At 47.2% G+C, this 21,997-nt stretch overlaps 1 protein-coding gene across 5 annotated transcripts in view; it reads left to right on the forward strand.

Moving 5' to 3' along the window:
* Nucleotides 1-1,794: 1,794 nt before the first annotated feature.
* The window catches only part of LOC140901449 (mitochondrial glutamate carrier 1-like), a 35,528-nt gene continuing 15,325 nt past the window's right edge, over nucleotides 1,795-21,997 (forward strand). For 2 of the 5 annotated variants that reach the window (XM_073320327.1, XM_073320326.1), the window contains exons 1-5: nucleotides 3,061-3,392; nucleotides 3,667-3,810; nucleotides 4,327-4,451; nucleotides 5,199-5,324; nucleotides 21,838-21,992. In XM_073320327.1, coding sequence (XP_073176428.1) covers nucleotides 4,432-4,451; nucleotides 5,199-5,324; nucleotides 21,838-21,992 — 301 coding nt within the window. In that variant the 5' untranslated portion in view covers nucleotides 3,061-3,392; nucleotides 3,667-3,810; nucleotides 4,327-4,431. The other 3 variants (XR_012155858.1, XR_012155857.1, XR_012155859.1) reach the window with 3 other exon arrangements.

Here is a 21,997-nt window from a genome sequence, read left to right on the forward strand (position 1 = left end):
CAAAGGGAATGAACAGAACAGGTGATCATCAAGTGATCCATCCCCTGTTGCCCATTCCCAGCTCTTGGCAAACAGAGGCTAGGGACACCATCCCCGCCCATCCTGGCTAATGGCCATTGATGGACCTATCCTCCATGAACTTATCTAGTTCTTTTTTGAACCCTGTTATAGACTTGGCCTTCACAACATCCCCAGGCAAAGAGTTCCACAGGTTGACTCTGCATTGTGTGAAAAAAACTTCCTTTTAAACTTGCTGCCTATTAATTTCATTTGGTGACCCCTAGTTCTTGTGTTATGAGTAAAGAACACCTCCTTATTTACTTTCTCCACACCAGTCATGATTGTATAGACCTCTATCATATCCCCCCTTAGTCATCTCTTTTCCAAGTTGAAAAATCCCAGTCGTATTAATCTCTCCTCATATAGCAGCTGTTCCATATCTGGTACGCAGTATTCAAGATGTGGGCATACCAAGGATTTATATAGTGGCAATAATATATCTTCTGTCTTATTTTCTATCCCTTTCTTAATGATTCCCAACATTATGTTCCCTTTTTAAACTGAGTGGATGTTTTCAGAGAACTATCCACAATGACTCCAAGATCTCTTTCTTGAGAGTGTGAATGAGTCATGGGAACACAGGAATTGTCAGACTGGCTCAGACCTATAGGCCATCTAGTGCAGTATTTTGTCTCTTTGACACTAAAGTACACTAGCTTCAGAGGAAGGTGTGTTAGATACTCTGCAGTCTACAAATTTTGGATATTCTGTCCCCTACGTTACGTGTCCTCATGGTCTCTAATAGTTAGAGATTGGCTTAAACCTTGAAGCATGAGGGTGAACACACCTTCCAAAATTGGTTAGCATCAACAACTGTAACTCTGGATGTATGTTTTCCATATAAATGTCCAATCTCTTTGAATCTTGGTTGGTTTCTGGCCTTGATAACTTCCTTTGGCAATGAGTTCCACAGCTTAAGTATGCGCTGAGTGAAAAGTTATTTCATTCATTTTGATTTGTCTCCTTTCTGTTTAATTGACTGTCCCCTTGTTCTTGTATTAGGAGACAGAGAACAAGTTCCTGAGCTGCTTTCTCTAGACCAAAAAGAAAAGGAGGACTTGTGGCACCTTAGAGACTAACCAATTTATTTGAGCATGAGCTTTCGTGAGCTACAGCTCACTTCATCGGATGCATATAAATTGGTTAGTCTCTAAGGTGCCACAAGTCCTCCTTTTCTTTTTGCGAATACAGACTAACAGGGCTGCTACTCTGAAACCTTTCTCTAGACCAGGGGTTCTCAAACTTCATTGCACCACAGCCCCCCTCTGACAACAAAAGTTACTACACAACCCCAGGAGAGGGGGACTGAAGCCTGAGCCCGCCCCACTGTTCCAGGCAGGAGGGGCCAAAGCCCAAGGGCTTCATCCCCAGGCAGAGGGCCTGTAACCTGATGTGGTTGGGCTCAGGCCCCAGTCAGCCTAACACCAGCCCTGCTGAAATGGGGTCGCACATTTTTGTGTGTATTTATCGTGTCCCCTCTTCTTACCCATCCCCAGTATGAGGTAACAAGCCCAGTCTTTCCCGCCTCTCCCTGTGAGAATGTCTGAGTGAGGAGGGGGGAACAAGAGAGCAGGCTGGTGACAGATTGTGGGAAAGTGAGAGGGAGCGAGCCTGGCTCGGTACTGGGCGCCATCAGGGGCTCACGCTGCTGGGCACACTGAGGGATCAGGAGCTACGGGGTCTCTCTGCCGGGCAAGGAGGGGCGGGGCGTTACGGGCTCTCACTGCCCAGCGGCAGGGAGCTCGGGGGCTCTGTGTTGGTTACGGGGTCTCTGTGCCCCGCACGGAGGGGCGTTACGGGCTCTCTCTGTCCGGCGCTGAGGGGCGAGGCGTTACGGGGTCTCTTTGCGCGGCTGAGGGGCCGGGCAGGTGGTTACGGGGTCTCTGTGCCCCACACGGAGGGGCGTTACGGGCTCTCTCTGTCCGCCGCTGAGGGGCGAGGCGTTACGGGGTCTCTTTGCGCGGCTGAGGGGCCGGGCAGGTGGTTACGGGGTCTCTGTGCCCCACACGGAGGGGCGTTACGGGCTCTCTCTGTCCGCCGCTGAGGGGCGAGGCGTTACGGGGTCTCTTTGCGCGGCTGAGGGGCCGGGCAGGTGGTTACGGGGTCTCTGTGCCCCGCACGGAGGGGCGTTACGGGCTCTCTCTGTCCGGCGCTGAGGGGCGAGGCGTTACGGGGTCTCTTTGCGCGGCTGAGGGGCCGGGCAGGTGGTTACGGGGTCTCTGTGCCCCGCACGGAGGGGCGTTACGGGCTCTCTCTGTCCGCCGCTGAGGGGCGAGGCGTTACGGGGTCTCTTTGCGCGGCTGAGGGGCCGGGCAGGTGGTTACGGGGTCTCTGTGCCCCGCACGGAGGGGCGTTACGGGCTCGCTGTCTGGCACGGCGGGGCGTTACGGGGTCTCTCTACTCTGCGCTGAGGGGACGGGGGGCGTTACGGGCTCTCTCTGCCCGGCATGAAGGGAAGGGGGAGTTACGGGCGGGGTCTCGCTGACTGGGGCTGAAGGGACCGGGGGCGTCGCTCCAGGCTCTCTCCGTTCGATCCCCGTTTAGCGCTTGGCGCCAGACAGAGTCACGGATACGGGCCACAGGAAGGACGCGCCACTGAGCGCCGCCATGACGGGGGGGAACCGGCCCCAGCCGCTACCATGGGCCAAGGGTGGGGCAAAGAGCGGCGCCCGCTCCGCACTGGCTGTCTCTAGGGGCGGCTGGTGCCAATCACTGTGCACCCTTGCGGCGGGGCGGGCTCAACCGGCGGCGCCGAACCGAGGGAGTGAGCTCGGGAGCGCGACGCTGTCTCTACTGTGTTAGGCCCGGAGCAGATGGCGCCTACCGCCCCGCACGTTATTGGCTCTTGCGCCTGTCTCTTATACCCCTTCCCGCCGCTAACAACACCTCAACCCTATTCTAGTCCCCCTCGAGCAGCGCCATTTATCGGCCGCACTGCGCATGTGCACAGTATCCGGGTGGGGCTGGCAGTGACGGGGGGAGTTTGTGTTGGGTGCGTGACCGAATCCCAGAGGGCCGCGGTGCTGTTATTGCCCCGCCCCCTCTTCCCATCCCGCTGCACGCGCTGCACAGGGGAGGTTGGGGTGTCAGGAGCCTGGGCCTACGGGGCTGGCTGGGAAAGCAGGAGGAGGTCGCGTGGGGGGGTGCAGTCCCTGCTAGTGTGATCTGCATTACTCAGGCCAGAGCGCTGCCACTCCTGTGTCCACGCCAAACTTCTTACAGCTTCATGGGGCCCCACTTGGAGGTTTCTGGCATTAACGGGGGACAAGCTGCAGGAGTGCAAGTTGGGCGGTACCCTCCAGTATGCAGTACTGGCAAGAGTTTTTTAGCAGGTATGGGGTATCGGAAAGACTTGGGGCTAGCCCACTCCCGCCTCCATGGGGGGCTGCACTCTGCTCCTTAAAGGAGCAGAATGCGGTTAGGGAGGGCTTTCATTCTTTATATGGTTTTAACAGCACAATACATGTGCTAACAAACTTAAACAAAGGCTTTGTTTAAATTTGTTAGCATATGTATTGTGTTGTTAAGTTGGTCAGGAGTCCTCAGGAGGGATGGGGGGATGGAAGGTGTTTAAACAGTGGTTTTGTTTCTGTTTCTTCCCATTAGTCTGAATTATCCATATAACATCCGTATGGCATCCCATCAAGGCCAGATCATTAGAGGAATGCCTCTGCTTACTCCACCAGTGCCACGACTACACAGCCGTGGCAGCGCTTTAACGTTGGTAGTGAAGACATACCTTTGATAAAGGTAAGCTGGCAGAAGCTTAGTATGGACATAAGGGAGGCACTGATAGTGTGTTAAGGAAAAGGGGGGTGATTGAAAACTTCTTAAATAAGGATAGGGAGGACAATTTGGAGTGCTGCTGGATCCTCAGTGACACCTGGAAGTACAGATGGCACCAGGGGCCCAAGGCATCATTTTACAACTGCATCTATTTAACAGATGCAGTTGTAAAATTTTAGACAGGTAAGGGGGGGGTGTTGGAGGGGACAGGGAGAGTGTGGTGGGTGGGGAGGAGTCACATGGAGGGTCACGTGTCCCTCCCATGAGCGCAATACTGGCAAGATATTACTTCTACTTGCACCACTGATCAGCTGTCACTACAGCTGGGGGCGGGTGCTGATTTGTCACACGTTCCCTGCACATAGAATTTGAGTGGCATGGAGCTGCTTGAAATAGCTTTATTCTCATACAGTCAGTGAAGTAATATTGTGTTATATATATAACAACCAGAAGGTTTTTAAGCTTCATTTTACTTCACAGAGACTACTTGGAATTTTCTGCTTAACAACCAACTCCTCTCCAGGAGCATCTGTATTGAGTGACCAAAAAGTGCAAACACGTTTCATCTGGTGAATTTCAAAGAAAATGACTGAGAAACACATTGGGTAGGTCTCATAGTTCTGGAATGTTAAAAAGCAGGAGTGCTGAAAGTTAGCTGTGTTCCTATGTGAGTACAATAGAACGTCACTAATTCACACTAAAAACTGTGAGATCCTTTGCTAGAGTTTGGAAATTAGCGAGTAAGCCAACAAGCATACTTTAAATGATTAAGATACATCAAAATCAAATAGATTGAAAAACGTATTGTATTCATTTATTTTGACAAATTTTCATTTGTAACTAAAGTTTTCTGTAATATACTAGCATTGTTGTGGATATAGTCTGCAAAATAATGTCTCTACAACGTGCAAAGGTCTGACAATAGTACTATTTAAAATTGACAGTTTTCCTGCACCTGTTCAGAGAATTCAGCTTTGTTTGGAGGTTCCACATAAAGTGTTCAGAACTGGTTTGTTTTTTGTATATGGTTATTTAAGCTATTTGCAGAAGAGGTGTAGCACTAAATTTAAATAACGAATAGAGAGCTTCAGAGCACGCTGCTTGTGATAGTAGTGATGATTGAATAAGGGCAGTATATGCAATGCAAAACTAACACAATTCCAAACTCTAGTTCAAGTTGAAAGGGAGTCTGAGATTACATTAAGTAACTCTAAGGAGATGCTGAGCTTTTCCAGTTCAGCATGAAAAGGTATCAAGGAGACTTGTTGGTTTTACATAGCACAGGTGAGCTTTGAGAAATAAAGATACTTGCTTCATTTGCTTCCACTTAACATGCACTTTCTCTTGTTCAGTCTGCCTGCTAAACTCATCAATGGGGGAGTTGCAGGGATCATTGGCACTACCTGTGTTTTTCCAATTGATCTGACTAAAACCAGGTTACAGAACCAGAGGAGTGGACAGCAAGTATACAAAAGCATGTGAGTGAACATTGGAAATGAATTCTGAAGACAGAAGAGTTTGTATGTGTATGCTGGAGACACTGCCACCAACAAGAAATTTGTGGAATAAAAGCCCTTTCAAGAAATGTTAGAAATTGTGTTAACATTTAGCCTCTTTTGAAATTCGTAATTTAGTTAAGCAAAGAGGGACACACCACTGTGGTACTGTCATGCTGGGTATTCATTAGACTTTGTTGCCTCCCTATTTTGTTGCCTCCCATATTGACCAGTTGCAGGTGCTTCTGCATTAAACATGTGGCTGCACTGCAGTAGTTTGATATGAGCCTTCAGTCTTTTGAATCTTTTTGTGCTGAGACTCTCATTTTCTGTTGCTGCCAAAGCCCTGGTGTCAGCAAGTTAAGCGTCTCTTGAAATAGGCAATTCTATGCTCAGATGACACAGGTTTGGCTGTAAACTCTTTCATTACGATGCAGCTTCCTCTAATGATGATTTAGTTTTTCCTTTGGAATTTCCACTTTTAATATTAATAACTGGAATAACTAAATACATAGATACTCTCCAAAAGTGTATAGAGTATGTTTAGATCTTTGACAGATGAATTCAAATTACTGTGTAGTGTATTGGTCAGGCTGGATTGTCTAGTTAAGACACTGCGCTCAGAGGGCTGTTTTGGGATGTACAGAGATAAGACTTTTTCCTGTTTCGTAGCTAGTTATAGGTAACTCTGTAACACATAATCACAGTGATTCTCATTCCTTTTCGCCAACATTTTCCAAGTGTTTTGGGTTCCCAACATCATACACCATGGACCAAAATTTCAGCAGTATTAATATCAATCGGAGCTGCAGGTACTGAGAAGCTATGAAAATCAGACTCAACATGTCTAAAGCTGGGTACCCAATGTTAGAGGCCACTTTTGAAAAGTTGGCCCTTCAGGACCTAAGAGTGGAACATTACAAAGCACTAGAAAAAAATCTCATAAGTAAGACTGGACGCTTTTAGAATTTTTTTAAATTGTTGTTGTTATTATTATTATTATACATTTTATCCAAACGTTCTGTTGTTTCCATGCTCTGATATGCAAGTACTGGTAGCTAGATGGCAAGCAAGGAACTCAACTATGGGCACGAAGCGGTTAGTTAAAAGCAGCTGTGTGAGCGATCCAGTTTTCAGGTCTCTTCTGGATTTGTGAGAGGCCTAATATATCAAATGGAATCATGATATCCATACCTAAGAGGAGGACAATTAAAATTTAAGGACACACTCACTACAGGAAGGGCTTTGACTCTGCCAAGTAGTGTATGAGGCTCCTTTATTTACTGCATATACCATGTCTTTCTATCAGTTCAGTCCAGGGAAGGATTCACATCCAGGATTGGGATGTGTTAGAAAGGGAGATGGGTATGTCAGGATCCTCTATAAATCCACTTTTATCAAATTGGAAAGTTAGTTCCTAAGATAGCTACTTTTTGTTCACAGGTTCACTATACCTAAAGAATGTTCCCCTCTGATAAATCTGCTTCAAGAGAATTAATTTAGTTTTTAGGAGCCAAAACCGCATAGTGCAGAAATCTTGGCCAAGGAAAAGAAGCTTTCAGACCATGTGAATGGAGACTAAGCAAGAAATGATTCCTTAACACAAAAGCCAGCATTTCAATGTGGAATTTAAGAAAAATATAAAGGCAGACATCCTAATTATTTTCCCTCAGTGACTTTTACTGCTAATACCTATGCAAAGTAGAATGTTTTTTGTGGCATGTGTTTTTCATAATACAGACCTTGGCTCCTGAGAAGTTTGAAGGCTAGTCAATCTGGCCAAGCCACAATGGAACGTTTAATGGTTTTGCAGTGCTGCTTACCATTGCAAACAGGCATAGTTCCCTTTTTTTCCTGTCTGTAGACACTGCCTAGCTTTAGGTGTTTACTCTCTCAGTAAAGATTTTTTCCCTTAACTTCGATATAAATTCTTTCTCTGCCAAACATCTATTTTAAAGGCTCATCGATATTGGGAGAGTTCCCACTGAATATTGGATTACCAACAAGGAATCTTGACACTATGGATGTTTAACAAAAACATTCAGTCTCATCTTTCCAGCAATGGAAGGTTGCCTTTAATTTGGGATAGATTCTAAAAGTTTAATGGGTTGTTATAGCTTTTAATCTAACATTTAAAATAATTTCTCCCACCCACTAAGGCTGGATAGTGGTGAGCAGACAAAATAAAGGAGTTTGTTAGATAATCTAATTTGTACTATGTATTGCTGGTATTTGGCAAAGTAAGTGAATTCTACAGATCTTTAGTGTGGCAAATGAAAAATTATCGCTTAAATGTACTGTTTTTTATCGCAACCATTTTACAAGCCATTAATCTCATTTGTTTCAGTGTTGGGCAAATTCAGAGTTCTCTCTCACACGTGTGTGACCCGCACTGCTTAAGTGTATTAACCATTGTGGGTGCTTTCCCGATTTATTACTGCCAAAAAATAGTCTGCAAAATTTACCACTGCACGCTGGAGTTGGGGACAAGGCCTTTCAAAAACTTGATCTGATTATAACAATAAAGGACTTTGCCTTTTCTTCTCTTTCCCATTTGCTTTGACTTGTTTAACACACATGCTGCTTTCAGTTGTGTTCCTCACACTTTCTGCATGTCTGTGTGTTATACTGTATGCTTTGTTTTCACAAATAAGAGGAACATAAGAACGGCCATGCTGGATCAGACCAAAGGTCTATCTAGTCCAATATCCTGTCTTACAACAGTGGCCAGTGCCATGTGCCCCAGGGGGAATGAACAGAACAGATAATCATCAAGTGATGGATCCCCTGTTGCCCATTCCCAGCTTCTGGCAAACAGAGGCTAGGGACACCATAATAGGGACACTGTAACAATTTTATAGTCATATAGACTTTAGAATCATAAGCTGTTCTGCACATCATGACTGCATGGACTTAACAGTTGAAATTGGGGATGTAAAACTTTCTGACCCCAAAACACAGTCTTCAGTCATTTGAGTTACAGGTGCATCTCTTGCTGTAGTAGTATTAGAGGTAATAGCTTCTATGGGTCTCTTGCTGTAACGTGCAGTATGAAAACTCATACCTGACAGCTGTGACATTCCCAACTAGTAGAGAACACTGATGACATATATAATGTTAGCTAGTGATTGATACCACATCAATAAACAAGATGTCTTCCAAGCCTTTGTGGTTCTCCATTGATTAAAAATAAGAGCTCGTTTGCAGAGTTAGAAATTTGAGGATCACTTTATGAGGGAGAATCAAACTTCTGTGTACGTATTACATAGAAATGTGACTAGAATATAAATGTTGCAGACATATCACTAACTGCCCATGACAATTGCTCTAGGTAAAGGCTTTATTATAATTCTGCCTAATCTGATTCCATTAGTCTGTCAGAAGCTTTGCTGCAATTAAAATAAAACAAAATGAAGACATTTGGATTTGAGTGCGAGGTCCTAAAGCCTCTTTCCTGTCATTTGCCAAATGCAAAGCTATATGTTACAAGCGTTGTTAGTTTCAAGTTTATACAATACACATCCCATGGATTTTTAAGATTTCTTGCACAGTAATCCAGGGAATTGTAATTTAAATTCACCTGTTTTGTTGGAGCCACATTTCTAGAGATATTCTCCAGGAGAGGGCTGGGAAGTACAGGGTGTTCACTTCTGGGGGAAAAGCTAAGCCTGGGAGTGAGTTGGGGTCACCGTTCAGTATAACTCAGGCTGGTAAGAGCCAAGGTGTGCCTGGCTGGCTGCAGCACACAGACATGGTGGGGAGTGACTTGCAGGCTGGAGGCTCTTTGTGAGCACTCCAGACTGGAGGCTACAACAGCAAGGCAGTGTAAAGGGCACCCCGGGTTAGAGGGCAGGTGTGACGCAGCTACTTATTAGTCTGGATTGTACCCTGGGTATGTCACAGTGGTGTTAAAAATGCCTGCACTCTGCCATAGTACACTGGAGCTGAATCAGCAAAGGAAAGCACATAGGATGCCGCTCTGCTGGTGATACAACAGAGACACTGGTGTAGACAGAGCATTTTTACCACCACTTTTCACAGTAGAGGGCTGAAAACACTTCAGCTCCAGCTGCACTACCCACTTGGCTCTCATTGGTGTATCATTGTTGAATGTTGCTGTAACATAGATTCCGTTTTTTCTATTGTGGATACAAAATTTGCGTAATTGGAAGAATCCCACTCCCCACCTTTGCAGATAACACTGATTCAGGGAGTTTACATAATTTCCTGTACAACTTGTCATAGGTTCACGATCAAGTTGAGCTAACTTAAAGCAGAAATTCTCCCCTTTATGTCATTTCTTGCATCTGAGCCTCCACTTTCAAATCTGCACTGAGCAAATAATACTACGGGCAGTTAAAGGCATTTCTTAGTCACCTTCATAGTTATCACTAAAGAGGAGCATTTAGAGCCTCCTATAAAACACCAGCTGCTTAAGGTTCTCTATTTGATAAAGTGTTGGGTGCACCTGTGACTGGCTCAGTCAGGCCTGGGGATTTCTCTGGGGGAAGTTTCCACAGTGTTCAAAACCCGATTCTTATCTAGTTTCACTTTACAATAGACCAGGTGCCAGCCACAGCACGTACAGTCCTACAGTGACAAGTGACTAGTTTGGGACAAAGCTTGCTGGAAAGTGATCCTCCTGGTCCTTAACTAGAAAGTCCAGGCCCCCGCGGACAGCTGACAAGCTGATGAGGAGAATATTTTCATGTCACATACAGCCTCTGTTGGTGACAGGCATGGGGCACAAGATGCCATTTGTGACCCAGTCTGTGGTTTCCAGTCATTATTGCCAGTGAATGGGGGGTGGAAAACACTCTGCAGGCAATAAAGTGGAGTCGCTTCCTTTTCACATAGCCTCCTGGCTGCTCATGTGAGGCTGGGGCATTGTGTCCTTCACTATGGACATGGAGGAGGTTCAGAATTGCATGGGAGCAGAGCAGAAAGCAGCAGAAAGGTGGGTTTCCATGGGTCCATCTTTCAAGGAACACTGAACCTACCTCGTTAAGGGCCCAAGCCAGAGCGCATTGAAATCCATGGTGAGACTCCCATGGACTTCAGTAGGAGTTGGCTCGGGTCCTAGATATAGCATGCACCATAAAATCTTACTCTGGTACTGGTAGCACAAGTAAGAAATGTGGACCATAGAAACTGGCGTACTGTCATGGATGGACATAAACTGTTCAGGAAGGACAGGCAGGGCAGAAAAGGTGGGGGAGTAGCACTGTATGTAGGGAGTAGTATGACTGCTCAGAGCTCCGGTACGAAACTGCAGAAAAACCTGAGTGTCTCTGAATTAAGTTTAGAAGTGTGAGCAACAAGAGTGATGTAGTGGTGGGAGTCTGCTATAGACCACTGGACCAGGGGGATGAGGTGGATGAGGCTTTCTTCCGGCAGCTCGCAGAAGCTACTAGATCGCACACCCTGGTTCTCATAGGTGACTTTAATTTTCTTGATATCTGCTGGGAGAGCAATACAGCAGTGCATAGACAATCCAGGAAGTTTTTGGAAAGCGTAGGGGACAATTTCCTGGTGCAAGTGCTAGAGGAGCCAACTAGGGGGAGAGCTTTTCTTGACCTGCTGCTCACAAACCGGGAAGAATTAGTAGGGGAAGCAAAAGTGGATGGGAATCTGGGAGGCAGTGACCATGAGTTGGTTGAGTTCAGGATCCTGACACAGGGAAGAAAGGTAAGCAGCAGGATACGGACCCTGGACTTCAGGACAGCAGACTTCGACTCCCTCAGGGAATGGATGGGTAGGGTCCCCTGGGGGACTAACATGAAGCGGAAAGGAGTCCAGGAGAGCTGGCTGTATTTCAAGGAATCCCTGTTGAGGTTACAGGGACAAACCATCCCAATGTGTCGAAAGAATAGTAAATATGGCAGGTGACCAGCTTGGCTTAACGGTGAAATCCTAGCGGATCTTAAACATAAAAAAGAAGCTTACAAGAAGTGGAAGGTTGGACATATGACCAGGGAAGAGTATAAAAATATTGCTTGAGCATGTAGGAATGAAATCAGGAGGGCCAAATCACACCTGGAGCTGCAGCTCGCGAGAGATGTCAAGAGTAACAAGAAGGGTTTCTTCAGGTATGTTGGCAACAAGAAGAAAGCCAAGGAAAGTGTGGGCCCCTTAATGAATGAGGGAGGCAACCTAGTGACAGAGGATGTGGAAAAAGCTCATGTACTCAATACTTTTTTTGCCTCTGTCTTCATGAATAAGGTCAGCTCCCAGACTGCTGCGCTGGGCATCACAACATGGGGAATAGATGGCCAGCCCTCTGTGGAGAAAGAGGTGGTTAGGCACTATTTAGAAAAGCTGGAGGTGCACAAGTCCATGGGGCCGGACGAGTTGCATCCGAGAGTGCTGAAGGAATTGGCGGCTGTGATTGCAGAACCATTGGCCATTATCTTTGAAAACTTGTGGCGAACGGGGGAGGTCCCGGATGACTGGAAAAAGGCTCATGTAGTGCCAATCTTTAAAAAAGGGAAGAAGGAGGATCCTGGGAACTACAGGCCAGTCAGCCTCACCTCAGTCCCCAGAAAAATCATGGAGCAGGTCCTCAAAGAATCAATCCTGAAGCACTTACATGAGAGGAAAGTGATCAGGAACAGTCAGCATGGATTCACCAAGGGACTGTCATGCCTGACTAATCTAATCGCCTTCTATGATGAGATTACTGGTTCTGTGGATGAAGGGAAAGCAGTGGATGTATTGTTTCTTGACTTTAGCAAAGCTTTTGACACGGTCTCCCACGGTATACTTGTCAGCAAGTTAAAGAAGTATGGGCTGGATGAATGCACTATAAGGTGGGTAGAAAGTTGGAGTGCCCCAGGGGTCGGTCCTGGGGCCGGTTTTGTTCAATATCTTCATAAATGATCTGGAGGATGGTGTGGTTTGCACTCTCAGCAAATTTGCGGATGATACTAAACTGGGAGGAGTGGTAGATACGCTGGAGGGCAGGGATAGGATACAGAGGGACCTAGACAAATTGGAGGATTGGGCCAAAAGAAATCTGATGAGGTTCAATAAGGATAAGTGCAGGGTCCTGCGCTTAGGACGGAAGAACCCAATGCACCGCTACAGACTAGGGACCGAATGGCTAGGCAGCAGTTCTGCGGAAAAGGACCTGGGGGTGACAGTGGACGAGAAGCTGGATATGAGTCAGCAGTGTGCCCTTGTTGCCAAGAAGGCCAATGGCATTTTGGGATGTATAAGTAGGGGCATAGCGAGCAGATCGAGGGACGTGATCGTCCCCCTCTATTCGACATTGGTGAGGCCTCATCTGGAGTACTGTGTCCAGTTTTGGGCCCCACACTACAAGAAGGATGTGGATAAATTGGAGAGAGTCCAGCGAAGGGCAACAAAAATGATTAGGGGTCTGGAACACATGACTTATGAGGAGAGGCTGAGGGAACTGGGATTGTTTAGTCTGCAGCAGAGAAGAATGAGGGGGGATTTGATAGCTGCTTTCAACTACCTGAGAGGTGGTTCCAGAGAGGATGGTTCTAGACTATTCTCAGTGGTAGAAGAGGACAGGACAAGGAGTAATGGTCTCAAGTTGCAGTGGGGAAGGTTTAGGCTGGATATTAGGAAAAACTTTTTTCACTAGGAGGGTGGTTAAACACTGGAATGCGTTACCTAGGAAGGTGGTAGAATCTCCTTTCTTAGAAGTTTTTAAGGTCAGGCTTGACAAAGCCCTGGCTGGGATGATTTAATTGGGGATTGGTCCTGCTTTGAGCGGGGGGTTGGACTAGATGGCCTCCTGAGGTCCCGTCCAACCCTGATATTCTATGATTCTAAACAGCCCCCCCCCCCCCCCATTCTGCCTCGCAGGACACAGTCTGCCACAAAGACAGCCGGCGGCAGTACGTCACAGTGTGATTTTGTTAGTGACAAAGAATCAAGATGCCAGTTGGTATTTCCTAATCTCAAACCCCCTTAATCAAAGACTAGCACCTCCTAGGCCCTGCCCAGGCTCTGACCTGAACGTTAGCAAATGCGCCAGCCTTCATTAAGGCAGAGTTAAGGTTGCCCTGTGCTGCTCTATGGCCTTCCAGAATGTGGAGAGCCACTAGACTTAAACCTCTGTAAACTAGGAACTAGAGAGTCAAGGGACATGCAAAGCAACCGTAACCCCTGGCTCCGGCCAGAACCACTGGGAATGGTTCAGTGGGGGGACATAATAAGTAGCCTGAGGATCCCCTTGCCCAAGTGACAGCTTTGCACCACAAGCTCTGCGCCCTACACCATGGCAGCATACCAGGTTTTAAAGCGGTTTGCAGACCTGTGGATTTTAGTGCACTTGGACAATGGTAAGGAGCTGATTTTGGGGCACGCTGAATTCCTGGAGCCCCGGAACCAAACGCCTCGGAATTTGCACCACAAGGGCTCTTTGCCTTCCCATGAGCCCCTACACCCACCTGCTCCCAGGAGCCTCCCTCAGCACTTGAGAGAGGAGACGCCCCCTGCAGTCCCCTAGAAACTGGAGCCCCTGCCTTCCCCGCAATGACCCATGCACTCCCAGGAGCCTCAGCCCCCCACCGCCCCTGCCTCCCACCCCCATCCCACTCCTTACCCCCCTGCTGCCAAGATCCTGCTGCCAAGATGCCAGTGCCAAGAGGAGCAAGAACCGCAGTTGCTGCAGTTTTGGCACCTTGAGGGCCCAGTACTTAAAGTGGGCCCCGGGTGCCATGCTGCCCATGCTCCTGGCCACGTGGCCTGTGTGCCAGAGTAGGGAGATTGCTGTACAACTCCCCTGTGCACACCCACAACTTCCAGTTGCAATGTGCCAGTGTTTAACAAGGGGTATAGTGCAACCAGCAAGGCAGCAGAAAAACTAGCCCAGCCAGGTCTTGGTGGCAACCCCAACACATGGTTAAAAGTGGCTGGTCGTGGGTGGGCACCCCCCAGCTCCGTGGCCTCTACAGTCTACCTGGTTCCTTGTTATGCTATCGCAGGTTTCAAGCCAAATTCCCTATATGAGTGGATTTTAGCGTACCTTGCTTATTAACGTCTACTTATTGGAGGGCCCTAGGTGAGGAATCCTTGACCACAACACGCACTGCCAGCTCATCCCCCAACCCTGGTGTGGCACAGCACTATCATGGTGGGGAGCAGCAACACCACAGATAAGACTGCACCGAACTTTCCTTCTTCACGGGGGAAAAGGGCTGTAAACAATTCCATCGTTTGGGTTATTGCCCCACTGCAAACCATCACCCGCTTCCAAATGTGATGGGCACCATGGTGAAAACCAGCTCAGTTAAGGGGTTGTCTACACTCGAAAATGGGGCCACTTTAACTAGGCCAGTGCAGTTAACGAGGCAACGCTCGGCTCCGTAAGCTCTGCCCCCAAGCCCAGTGTGGCTGCAGTGAACCAGTATGAACGTCTAGTCTGGTTTGGGAAGCAAAACAAGCTGTGTAGCTAGCCAACACCTTGAGCCTGATAGACTTGCATCCACACTAGGGCTCAACCCAGTGTAACTACAGGGGTAAAATAATTACAGCCCAACTGACAGTTAGCCCAAGATACCGTCTCTAGCGCAGCACAGGCCTAAGCCTTTGCCAATAAGCTCCAGGCAACAGTGTGGGAAGGGACTGGGCAGAGCCTGGTGAGAAGACACAATACTTTGGCCTAGTGGCTTTGCCTTTGATACAGTGTGTTGGTACTGGAGCCAGCTGATGTAAGTGAAATGATCGGGTATGTCTACATAAGGGTGGGATTTAATCCGAAGAATTCGCAGCCAAAGAATAAAGCTAACATCGCAAACAGTCTCCTCGCTGACTGGACCGTGATGTGTAAGCAGACCTTGTCACCTTGCTGGTGAGTTTCACGATATCGCACGAGCAGTGAGACTAGGGCCTGGCACCCGTACTGCAATACCAGAATTCAAAGCAGATCACAAGCAAGCAGATTCACTCATGTTCTTGCATGTTGCTCATGCAAAGCAAACAGGATGCTAATGTGGAGCTTGGACTCAGGTTGCACTGATGTGCCCAAAATATTGCCCTATTCTTGGGGCAGATGAATTTGATTTCAAAACTGATGTTGGCCAAAAGAAGAGATGCATTCCCATTCCTCGCATGGCTACGGATCTGCGAATGGCCATTGGGCCGTATGCTGCCAGTGGATGTGACTCCACTTCAGCTTTCAGTGGCATGGGGAAAAGATGGCTGAACACAGCAGCTGAGCACCCAGAGAAGTGAACAGAGAAGTTTAGAGCTCTTCTCTCTCCACACACACACCCCCCCACAGATGTGCAGATGCCTCTCACACACCCATTTAGACACCCCAACACCCAGGCTCAGGCCTCTGTGTCTGGGGCATACATCGAGCCTGCCTGTTCTCAATTCCCCACCTGGGGTTTTGGGGGTGAGGCTGGGGGATGCACTGATGGTGTCTAGTCTGCACTGCCCACCCTGATCTCAGTGCTCGCGGCAGTAACAAAGCATGCCCACTCTCAGCTCTCGGGGACTTAGTGATGTGTCTGTGGTGTGAACTGAACAACCCCTCTTCTTTGGTCGGAGGGCTATTCACCTGAGTCATGCCCATTCCCAGCTCCTGTACAGTCTTAGTGATGTTTGCCTGTAATATAGGCCCAGACCCCGTCTCAGTTCCCCTCTGGCTCAGCACAAAGGGACTTAGGTGTGGCAATTCTCAGTATTACCAGCCCGCACTCATTGGAAGACCAATGGGATCCCCTAAGCCTGAGGTAGGTGCTTAGGCTCCCTCTTCAATAAATGGGGAGAGACAGGCACCTAAGAATGGGAACCACAAAAGCCAGCATGGTAGGCCGGGGGACACCTAAGGTAGCCACTGGGAGAGGCTATCGAAGGGCAGGAAGATGGGGGATGTTAAGCCTGGCCATTCACAGAGTTTGATCCCTATCGCTGCATGTGCTCCACAGCCAGGAACCTGTCTCCCAGGGTCAGGTGACTTCAGTGCCTAATCCCTGTCTTGTGAGATTGTCAAGTTCCTGCCCAAAGCCATACAAAACCAGTGGGGAGAAGGAGACAGAAACCTCCTGTCTGTCCCTTACCCCAGTGATTAGGCTCCTCAGCAGAAGGTATGTAAAAGGGGGTCCAGCACCTCTCAAGTGAGTGCCTTAATTGCTGAGCTAAAGGGTAGTCTGGTGTGGGCTGCTCTTATTGCAGCTGTTCCATTTTAAATATTTAAACATTAATTGGGCCACAGAAGCTGTAAAACTCAGCCTGTAGTCCATTGGTTTGGGGACTCGCCCAGATTTTTGGAGCATCTGGTTTAATCCCCCTTCTGCTTGATGAAAAGGGGTTTGAGCAGTGAGCACCTGCCTCCCCAGTGAATGGCCTAACTGCTGGGGTGTAAATTATTCTGCTGTGGGGCTCCCTCAGTCTTTTCCCTTGAAGCTGTTCCACTTTACTGAACTATGAATTGGGCCAAAGCAATAACAAAGCACAAGAAGCTGAGCACGGTGGTTTGGATATCGTGCTGGACAGTTGGGCGCCTTGGTTCAAGTGGAGAAGGGCTTTCAGCAGGGCACACCCAGCTTCTTGAAGCTGTTCCACTTTAATTAATTGGGTCAGTAAAAGGCTCAGAATTGCTTGATTGGCTGCTGATCTCAAAAGTGCAAGCATCTGCTTCAACACCTCTCTCAGCCTGTTAAGGATGGGTTTGAGGAGGGAGCTTCTTTTCTCTTGAAGCTGTTCCACTTTAATTAACTCTTAATTGGGCCAAGATATTTGTAGGGAACCCTACATAGCCTGGTGGTTAGGGTACTCGGTGGGGCTGGTTCAGTCCTCTTGCTGTGGAGAAGGAATGTGCACAGCAAGTTTCTTTCCTCTGGAAGCTGTTCCACTTTAATCAACTCTTAATTAGGCCAAAGCAGTGTTGCTGTGTAAGAAGCCCTTTTAGAGCCCTGTGATTAGTGTACTCACGTGGGTGCTACAGATGTTGGGTTAATTCCCCCCCTTGCTTGCTGAGAAGGGATTTGACAAGCTCTGAGCTCTTTTCCTCCTCATGCTGTTCCACTTTAATTGACTATTAACTGAGGAAAGCAAGTATCATCCACACCACTCTGTACTTAGCCTGGTGGCTTGGGTCCTGGTTTGGGGTGCTGACACAGTGGGTTCAATTCTTCCCTTGGCTTGAAAAGGGAGTTGAATGGGCACTGCATTAGGGTTTTCTCTTTAAGCTGTGTAATTGTTTAATGAACGATTAAATGGTCCACATCAAAGCAGCCCTTATGTAGCCTGCTAGTCAGGCTGCCTGCCTGGGTTGGTGGTGGCTGCAGCAGCTCAATTCTCACTGTGCTTGATGAGCAGAAAGGATTTGAACAGCTAGCAGCTTTCCTCTGGTTCACTTTAATTAACTATTAACTGGTCCAAAACAAGCTTCATTCCCAGCACTCCCTGGATAGCCTGGTGGTGCAGGTACTAGTCTAGGGTGATGGAAATGCTGCTTCAATTCCGCCCCCCTTGGATTTAGAAGAGAGTTGAGCAGTAATTGCCTCTCCTCTTGATGCTTGTCCACTTTAATTAACTATTAAATGGTCAATCAAAGCTGCTTACTGAATAGCCTGGTGGTTTGGGCCCCACCCACGGTGTTGGAGAGCCTGGTTCAAATCCCCTCTTGCTTTCTGAGGAGAAGGGATTTCAGCTCTTGAAGCTGGTCCACTTTAATTAACTATTCGTTGGGCCAAAACAAGCCTCCTTTATAACACTGCTTTCACAGCCGGGTGGTGCAGGTACCAGCTGGAGCTGCTGGTTCAATTCTCCCCCAATCCCCTTAGATTAAGAAGAGAGTTAAGCAGTAATTGCCTCTCCTCTTGATGCTTATCCACTTTAATTAACTATTAAACGGTCAAATCAAAGCTGCTTACTATAAATCCCTGATAGATCCTGGTTCATAATCCCCCTCTTACTTTCTGAGGAGAAAGGATTTCAGCTCTTGCCTCTTGAAGCTGGTCCACTTTAATTAACTAGGAATCAGGCCACTTCCTGAGCTAGGGTCGCTCTATAGTCTAGTGGTTTGGTTGCTTGCCTTTGCAATGAGAGATGCTAGTTCAAATCTTTCCTCTAAGGATTTGGAGAAGGCTGTCCTGCCTCCCAGAAGGGAAGTGGGAGGTTCCTGTTTAGGTCCCCTTGCGCTTGTAGGAGACCCTTGTCTTTCTGGAAACAGAAGGGGGTTTGAACAGAGATCGCTCACTTCATAGGTGTGATGGAGCGAAGGAGGGGTGGGTAGGGGGCCTGAGAGGAGGGAGTGGCGGTGGCTGGGGCGCCAGGTGGGGCTGTGAGGTGTAGGGGGTGGGGCTGGGAGGCAGGAGGGTCCTTGGGAAGTGGGAGAGCCTTGGTCTAACCCCTTGCAGAGGGGTTGGACCTGGGGTCTCCCACTGCCCGGGTGGGTAGCCTAGCCGCGGGGGACAAAAGAGTGATTTGCTTTTTTAATGTAGCTCAAGGAATATTTAAATAAAACAGAGGCAGCTGATATGTGTGTTGTAAACCCCTTGCCCACAGCAAAGATTGAACCAGGGTCTCTCACATCCCATGCGAGAGCCCCCACCACTATACCACAGAAGGCATCTCTTTTGGCCCAATTCATAGTTTAATTAAAGTGGAACAGCTTCAAGAGAAAGGGACACTACTCACAAGGCAGAGGGAGGAATTGAACCAGAAGCTCCTACACCCCAGTAGAGTACTCTAGCCCCCGTACCATACAGGGCTTCTCAGACTAGGCTTGGCCCAGTTAATAGTTAATTAAAACAATTTCAAGAGAAAACACTCACTTAACTCCCTGCCCCAGAGCAGAAGGAATTGACCCACAGCCTCCAACAGCCCAGGTTAGTACCCCTAGCATGGAGGGCTTCTTATGCTTGACTTCTGCTTTGGCTGTTACTAGTTAATTAAAGTGGAACGGCTTCCAGAGGCAAGACCAAGGCAGCCCCCCATCAGAATAACTCATAGCCCTGTAGTGCGGACATCCTCTTGAGAGGTAGGTGATCACTGCTCAAATCCCTTCTCATCGAATAGAAGGGGGACTGAACCAGACTGGCCCACAACCTAGCTGAGTACCCCAACCACTGCACTGTAAAATGATGCTCCTTGTCCCCCAGTGGCCCATTCGGTTTTGGTAGCCTTCTTGATGAGCAGGAGGTGGTCCCTCCTGACAGGTTCACAGTTTCAGAACAAATATTTTTTACAGTTATAAAGCAAAAACTTAAATATTACCTTACAGCATGTGATAAAGATATTTAAGGGAGATTAATGCATACAGACACTTACAAGCATTTCATAAAGTCTACACACATTGTTATAAGTCCAATACCCACCTTACCTGTGCTAATCCACAGGTGAAACAGACTGTCCAGCAAGCAATTTGTCAGTGCTTGGCTGAGGCCTAAAGCCTTGGCAAGAGCCGGCACTTGGTTTGCCAGTGTCACATAGCTTCTTTTGTTTGGGGAACTGTAATAAGCTACACTGGCAAAAGCATTCTTTTGTCAGTGCAAGATGGGTGTATACTACAAGGATGTGTATATAGTTAGTTCTCTAAAAATTAAATAGAAGAAAAGCTCTGTTTCAATTAAATAGAAGTGTATTTATTTTTAGGTGCCGCAGTAAATCTGACCTTAGTAACACCTGAGAAGGCAATCAAGCTCCTCGCAAATGACTATTTCAGGCACTTCTTGGCCAGGGATGGGTACGTTCCTCTCTGGATAGTCAAGATATCTAGAACATGATACTTTGTATATGGTAGAGTTTGATGTATATACTCGGACTTGCCCTATTAGTCTTTCTGTGGAATACATTCTCAATACAAGGTTTAATTTTAATTAAACAAAGCTGTAGCTCCATCAAAGTCATGTGAATTTCTAGGACCACAGGCAAATAGCCTAGAGAGGGAGTGTCTTAGTTTGTATTAGATGTTTGTTCAGATACTACAGTGATGATAGTTATATACATTAGATAAATATGTAACTTAGCTTTTGAGGGTCCAGTCCCGCATCCTTCACTTACACAGGTAGCCCCGCTGAAATAAATGGAAGACAGCTTCTCTGGAACTCTGAACATGTGTACAGAAAGGCAGAAAGTTAGTAGAGTTTTAAAAACTGAAGTAATATGTTCATAACAATGTAATATTACAATAGCCTGTTAGGTTGCAAGGACACTTGTAATGTTTGACCATCATTACACAGCAGCTAGGAGCATAAAACATGTATGGTGGAGGAAAAAGAAGAAAAACTTCTTCTCATAGGGTAGACATGGCTTTTTCTGCCAGTTTTATTAAACTTAACTTTTCCCCCTTGCTTTGAACAGAACTGAAAGTAACTCAGCTGTTTAACAAAACTGCTAGTTTTATACAGCACCTTATGCTGCCAAAGATGTAAGTAGGAGGTGCAGCACAGTGTTGGGTACAGTGCCAGATAATTAACTTGTTGATTGGAAGAAGTTAGTACCTTTTAGACTCTGCCTCAGCACATTGGAATAAGGTTACAGATGATGAGATTGTCAATGAGGCATTCTGTTGCTCCTGTATGATTTGTGGTCTAAACAGATATTGCTATACCATAATCTTTTTTGTCCCCATTTTAGAACGGTCCTGACCACATCCAGAGAGATGGTGGCAGGCTGTGGTGCTGGAACACGCCAGGTCATCATCACCACTCCCATGGAGATGCTGAAAATCCAACTTTAGGATGCAGGGAGAGTAGGTAATTGAGCACTTATCCCCTTCATTTACAACGTGCTTGGCTTTGAGTGTCAATTTCTGGGCATTAATGTGTCTCTGCTAAAAAGACACATTTTCGCTAACACACAGATCTCTGACGTCGTGAATGATGGAGCTGTTAATATTGTTTCAGGTTTTAGCTCTCATTGCCTGAGAGCAACAATCAGTGCAGATCAATCTTTGTACTGTACAACACTTTGGCCCCAGAGGAATGGAGGACAAAGAGGAATCTTGTCCTGATCTTCTGTCAGTCTGTTGTGGCTGATTGGGTGTGGTAACGTAGAATTGGCAATATCTTGTCAGGTAGGAGCACCGTTTAGTGGTTGGGAAAGATCAGCGAGAAGTAGCAGCTTTGGTATGAGACTTCTTGAGTGCAGGCCAGTTCTTGTAAGAAGGTGCTTTGGGTGGTGGCCATGACCAGATTCTCCAGCCTCATTGTACTGAGGATGAAGAACTAGATCTGAAACTTCAGGAAGAGTGCCAGGAAATAAGTAAGCTTGACATTTCTGGCTTCATTTCAGCATCTCAACAGCTTGCAAGTGGAATCCACTGTTCAAGTTCTGGCTATAAACTTGTAGCTGTCAGCTCTCCCCTGACCAGAGCATATAACACTGGAGCTGCTACACAGATAGCAGCTGCACTTCTGCATACACAGAGGGCATTAAGGGACTCTACAGGGGTCTTGGAGCCACTTTACTGAGGTGGTAATGGTACATTTCTCATTTTCTCCTTTCATTGGTGAGAACTGTTGATCAAGGGGTGTTATGTAAACATGGTGTCTTCTTTACTCAGGGATGTTCCCTTCTCCATCATCTACTTTCCATTATTTGCACGTTTGTACAGACGAGGACAGGAGTCTCTGGAGGAGAGAGCCCCGTTTTATCAGTTATTTCTAGCTGGTTGTCTGGCTGGCTCTGTGGCAGCAGTGTCTGTCAATCCATGTGATGGTAAG

The sequence above is a fragment of the Lepidochelys kempii genome, chromosome 21, assembly GCF_965140265.1.
Source record: "Lepidochelys kempii isolate rLepKem1 chromosome 21, rLepKem1.hap2, whole genome shotgun sequence".
In the NCBI taxonomy this organism is placed as follows: domain Eukaryota; kingdom Metazoa; phylum Chordata; order Testudines; family Cheloniidae; genus Lepidochelys; species Lepidochelys kempii.